Source organism: Canis aureus, chromosome 20 (assembly GCF_053574225.1).
Source record: "Canis aureus isolate CA01 chromosome 20, VMU_Caureus_v.1.0, whole genome shotgun sequence".
NCBI lineage: Eukaryota > Metazoa > Chordata > Mammalia > Carnivora > Canidae > Canis > Canis aureus.
In genome coordinates, this window is record NC_135630.1 from 37477518 (window position 1) to 37483690 (window position 6173).

The following is a 6173-nucleotide window of genomic DNA, read 5'->3' on the forward strand; positions in this document are numbered from 1 at the left end:
GGCAGCCAGAGGAGGGCAGTGTGGGAAGGGTGGTCTAGTTCCTCTTCTCTGCTTTGGGGAAAGACAGAGCATGTGGGTGGTCTTGGGTCTCTCTCCTTTTTAAATCACAAATCTACCCCCCACCCCACTTACTACCCACATGTCTCATCTTAGTGATCTTGATCATGGTGAAGGGGGAGGTCTAAGGTATCAAGAATTAATAATAGTAAATCTCACTTTTACTGAATCAGCTATTATTCTAAGGCTTTTATATTAATTAATCATTTGATTTCTCAATAACTCTGAGACAGGTAATTTTGGCACTCCCATTCTTCACACATGGAGACTGAGGTTCAGAGTAGTGAAGCAATTGCCCAAAGTCATGCAGATACAAAGTTGCAGACCCAGGATTGGGACCAGAGGGTGTGGCTCTTGGAATCACTGTGGTTCCGGAGTTTTAGGGGTGGCCTTAAGGAAGGGAATGGAGGGCTCCCAGGACTCAGCATACCAATGAAGAATGTGACCAGGAGCTAGCTGGCAACAGTTCACTGCCAGGGTCGCAGATCCCCTGGTCAGGGAATGAGGAGTTGAGCTCTGTCATTTGGATAGGGAACACTGGGCAGCACTGTGCACTTTCAAAACCTCTGTTTTCTCATCTGCATAACGAGAGAGTAATTGCTAATCCATAGGGACGTTGGGTGGAGGAAGTGAAGGAGCACGTGCAAAGCACCTGATGCATCAAAGTGGGTGCCCAATAAATGAATTCTTTCTGCCCCTTCTCCCCTGGGTAAAGTTTGCTTCAGGCTAGGTTCAGTCATCTTTTCCACAAATATGTACTGAGGCCTGTATGTACCAGGTGACAGATCTTATGCTATGCCCTGGGAAATACACGTATGGAGAAAGAGGCTGGAGCACCGTGGGGTGCAGTGGGGAAATGACCCAGAATGACCAGAAAAACAAAATGGATTTTTAAGTAACCCAAAAGAACACAAAACCTGATAAATGAATGTTCTTCTCAAAGCAATAGCCTCAGGAGGGCGCATGGTTGTTCCAGAGATGCTGATGCGTTGCCAAGCACTGGTATCAGCGCTTGGACTTTCTTCCCAGGCCCCACAGGGTGCATTCCCATGTTGGGGAGGGCTGGGGCTTTAGGAAGATAGGCTCAGAGAGGGAAATGTCCAAAGTCACACAGCTGCTCACGGCCAGAGCAGAACCAGAAGACCGGGGCTTTTGATTTTGGAGCTGGAGGTCTTCCCAGTACGCAGGAGAATTTCCCATCCTTTCTTTATCCTCACATGCTGCATTGGAGATGGATAATTCTCTAAATCTGGTGTCAGTGCTTATTCAAAACTTTGGCTCAGAATGGCTTTAGACATTTTTTTTTAAATACACAACTAAACCCACCTCGGTAGTAGGGAACTGGGGATGTTCAAAGGAAACTGTGGATCTGCCCGGTAGTGGTGGGCTCTGAGTGGGAACTGGGTGTACCAAGGTTACCACCAAGCGCTGGGCGTTAAGGATTTGCATTTAAATGATCTTTGCACAGAAAATGAGGGCCGGTGATTTTCCTGGTAGAAGAAAGGGGTCGAGGCTAATAGACTCTTGTATCCAGGGCTTTGGGCTTTTCAAAGACTCATTCGAAGATTTGGTGGGGTGGTCTTCTGGAGCCTATATAACTTGGAGTCCTCGGACTAGGTGTGTGAAGGACCTTCCAAAAGCAAGATTTACGGAAAGTCCTTCGTTCCAGGGCCTCAAGGAATTGAGCTTCTCCTTGACTTGCTGGGTTGAAATCTGGTCCGGCTCACAGGCAGGGGGATGGATTGGGGTCCCCCGAAGGACCCCGCCAGCTCGGGGATTCCAGGAACCTTCGCGGCGGGCCGGGCGGCGGGGCGGGGCGGGGCGGGGTGGGGCGGGTCAGGCCCGAGGGCGCGCGTGGGCGCGGGTGTGCGGCGGGTGGGAGGCGCGCGAGGGGGCCGCGGGGGGTGTGTCGGAGGCGCGGGCGCCGGGATGCGCGCGCTGCGCCCACTTGTGGCTCCGGGGCGCCGCGGGAGGAACCGCGCCTTCGCCGCCCCTGCCGAGGACGCCGCGGGATAGGAGGAGGACCGGAGGCTGATGACATGAGGGCGCCGTCTCCCGAGTGATGGCAGCGCGCGTTGCCTCGCCGCCTCCGCCGCTCAGCCCCGGACTCCTTACGTCAGGGTAGCTGGGTCCCCCCTCCGCGCGGAGCCAGCGAGCCGCGGGAGAGCAGAGCAGAGCGCGCCGCGGAGCCGGGGCGCCCTCCCTGCGCGCCGAGCCCCGGACCCCGCCGAGCCGGCCGGGAGGCAGCAACGCCGAGCCCGCGCGGGACGCCGCACCCGCACCCGCAGCCGCACCCGCACCCGCAGCCGCAGCCGCCGCCGGGACCCGAGGGGCGCCGGGCTCAGCCTGGGCGCCCCCGCCATGCGCGCCGGGCTCCGCGGCTTCTCCGAGCAGCCCCAGCCCCTGGGCCGAGGCGCCTCCCGCTAGAAGTGGTCGGGCGCCCGGAGCAGGGGGTCGCCACGTCGGGGGCGCGGCCGGGATCCGCGGAGTCGGCCCCCGAGCGCGGGGAGCGGGGCCGCCCGCGCCGCCCCACCATTACCTCCCCGGGCGGCAAGGAGGAGCTGGTGGCGGTCGCCTCCCGGCTGTGGCAGCGGCGGCGGCGCGCCTGCCTGGCGACCGTCGGCGTGCTCCTGGCCATGGCGCTGGGGCTGCTCATCGCGGTGCCGCTGCTGCTGCAGGCGGCGCCCCCCGGCGCGGCGCACTACGAGATGATGGGCACCTGCCGCATGATCTGCGACCCGTACGGCGCCGCGCCCGCAGGGGGGCCCGCGGGAGCCAAGGCGCCGCCGCCGGGACCCAGCACGGCCGCCCTGGAAGTCATGCAGGACCTGAGCGCCAACCCGCCGCCGCCTTTCATCCAGGGACCCAAGGGCGACCCGGGGCGACCCGGCAAGCCGGGGCCGCGGGGACCCCCCGGGGAGCCGGGCCCGCCTGGACCCCGGGGTCCCCCGGGGGAGAAGGGCGACTCGGGGCGGCCGGGGCTGCCCGGCCTGCAGCTGGCGGCGGGCGCGGCGGGCGGGGTCGGGGTGGCGGGCGGCGGAGCCGGGGGCGGCGGCGACTCCGAAGGCGAAGTGACGGGCGCGCTGAGCGCGGCCTTCAGCGGGCCCAAGATCGCCTTCTACGTGGGTCTTAAGAGCCCCCACGAAGGCTACGAGGTGCTCAAGTTCGACGACGTGGTCACCAATCTCGGCAACCACTACGACCCCACCACCGGCAAGTTCAGCTGCCAGGTGCGCGGCATCTACTTCTTCACCTACCACATCCTCATGCGCGGCGGCGACGGCACCAGCATGTGGGCGGACCTCTGCAAGAACGGGCAGGTCAGTCACCCCGCGCCGGCCGCGCACGTCCCCGCAGGCGACCCTCGCCACCCCGCGCCCCACCCCGCGCCCCACCCCGCCGGGGAAGCCCGACTCCTGCCCCGCTCCGGGCGCCGGGCGGGCCCTGGGACTGAGCGCGCCGCGCACCCAGCTCGGCGGGGCGCCCCGGTCGCGGGTAGGCTGCGTCCCGAGCGCCCGAGACCCCGCCACCCCGACTGCACTTTCCGGCCACTGGCTACCCGCCGGCCGCCCCGTGGGCTCTTCGGAAGCCTCATTCCTCCTTAACTCTCCCTTTGCGCCCCCGTCTCCCCTTTGCCCTCCACTTTTTGGTTTGGTTTGGTTTGGTTTGGTTTGTTTCTTCTCGGCCCTGGTCCCCTGGTTTTTGCCCTTCCCCGCTGGGTCAGGGTTTATGAAGCTCCCTCTCTCCTTCCTTCCCGGACTTGGCTAGCCTGCTGTGGAGAGGAGGGGACGGGAAAGCAGTTGGCCAAGTTGGAGAGGGAGAGGAGAGGGAGAGGGAGAGGGAGAGAGAGAGAGAGAGGAGCCTGGGTGGGAGCGTCGACCCTGGGGCCGCGGGGCGTGGAGGGGCGCCAGGTGGGGGGCGGGCAAGGCCCAGGCAGGGAGCCCCGGCCCACCTGCTCTGGCGGCTCGCCCCCAGGTCCGGGCCAGTGCGATCGCTCAGGACGCCGACCAGAACTACGATTACGCCAGCAACAGCGTGGTGCTGCACCTCGATTCAGGGGACGAGGTGTACGTGAAGCTGGACGGCGGGAAGGCGCACGGAGGCAACAACAACAAATACAGCACGTTCTCGGGCTTTCTTCTGTACCCGGATTAGGAGCGCAGGGAGCGCCAGGCGGAGTGGCTTCACGCCGCCCGAGGCCCGCGGCAGAGAGCTATTCCCCGGCTGGAGAGGACCACTCTCGCTTCATGACACTTCCTGACATCTACGGAAAAGACACATCCCTGCTGTCCTCCCTGACCCGCTCTGACCTCAGTGTGTCTGCGGACTCTCACCCGGTTCCTCTGTGGGCTGTCCTCCTGGTCCCCGTCCCCAACCTGGGGAGGGAGAAGGGGATGCTCAAGTGGCGAGGTGAGCGTGAACCCTAAACCCCCAGAGGCGGAGACAGCTCAGTTCAGACTTTGCAAACCTGATTGGACTGGACAGGCCGGGCGGGAGGCCTGCCCTTCCAGCCCCCCTCCCTTTCCCAGTGCCCTGAGCTGGACGAGATAGGCCAAAGTGAGCAGGAGCTCCCTGGGGCATCCTTCTTTGTGACCCAAAATACACGTGCAAATTTCCCTGTCCATCAGCCAAAAACTACCCGCAGCAGAATCCCAGCAAACGGAAAATTCACCTGTCCACCGCACTCCCGGTTCAGACCCACGTTGATGCATTAAATTATGTTTTTAGACCTTGGGCTCTGACTCTCTCTCAGTGGGGCCCCAGGAGAGGATGGGGCCTCCAGACATCTACTTTGGCTTAAAGATCTCACCTGGCCCTGAGTAGCCTCATCTATGCCCTGCTTGCCAGCCACTGCCTTGGCCCTGACACCTGGGGTGGGGGAAGACACGTGATGAGATGGGGATGCGGTCCCCTGGGCTGTGGCCCTGAACTGGAAGAGCCCACTGGAGGGGGGGGGGGAGTTAGAGGCCCCAGGAGAGGATAGGCTTGTGGGAGGAGGTCAAAGGGCAAAAATTTCTGGAGAAGGGAGAGGAGGAGGAAGCACATCTGCAAATGGGAGGCGTGAGTAAGGCACTTGCCCACAGGTGATCTTTGAGATGTTTGCCCCTAAAAGGAAGCACAGAAGTCCCCCGCAGAAATGCACCCACTCAAGCACATGGTATACTCAGCACTGGTCCATTTGCTCACACACCAGCTAGATCCACATCTCTCAAAAGAGCTGGTAAACAGAGACAGTCCTGTGAACCATCAGTTCTCTGAATTCACCCAGAACCAGGTGGTGTGAGATAGACACTTTTATGGAGAGACACCCTTTTTCTGGGGTCTTCCCTTCCGTTTGCACAGTGGTGTGGAGCACCTGCTCTGAACCCGAATGTGTTTCTTTGGTCCCCCATCTTTACCTCCCTTCACCACACTCACGAGTTAGAAAACACCCCATGTAGTTTTACTTTTTTTCCTTTTACTTTTTTTCCTTTTACTTTTTTGTTTCATTTTTAAATCGCTGAGCTCTGATAAACAGTAAGTTATCTACAAAATAACTGGCTAGCAACCTGTCAGTACTTAGCTCATTTTGACCAGTTGTTTGAAGAGAAATGTGTGCGCAGAGGCAACCCTAGAGTGTGTGTACCTGGATAAAGCTGGAAATACACAGGTGCACGCACCCCTCCAATGGATATAATGTCGTGTTTGTCATCACTAATCCAAGTGACACGACTGCACACACACACACACACACACGCATCCATCGGTCCATGTCAGTGTGGTATGTGACAGTGTTCATGGCTGGATGTCTGCCCCCAAATCATATTGTGCTGAACTTTCATTCTTGGAGGATGCTGAAAGCTGTGAGTCCCATCTGAGAGACAATTACACCCCCTGCCTTGAGTGCTGTCACTGTCGCTATTCCTCTTTATGCTCTTATTTTATTTGAATAATGTTTTATTGCCATTCACTTGAATATTAGTGATGATTGTGTCTGCTTTCAGTCCAGGGATAAAGTGCTCAAAGACAGCTGGGGGAAAACAAATTATATATACACACACACACACACACACCTAGACACTCCTAGACACACAAACCACCATCTCTCCAGTTCCAGACCCAAATGGAACCCTAGT

At 59.5% G+C, this 6173-nt stretch overlaps 1 protein-coding gene across 1 annotated transcript; it reads left to right on the plus strand.

The window, feature by feature from the left end:
• The first annotated feature begins 2693 nt into the window (after nt 1-2693).
• C1QL2 (complement C1q like 2) lies at nt 2694-4786 on the plus strand. Its single transcript, XM_077861776.1, has 2 exons — nt 2694-3377; nt 4033-4786. Exons 1-2 carry the CDS (start codon nt 2694-2696, stop codon nt 4210-4212), a joined length of 864 nt encoding a protein of 287 aa, XP_077717902.1. The 3' UTR covers nt 4213-4786.
• The last annotated feature ends 1387 nt before the right edge of the window (nt 4787-6173 follow it).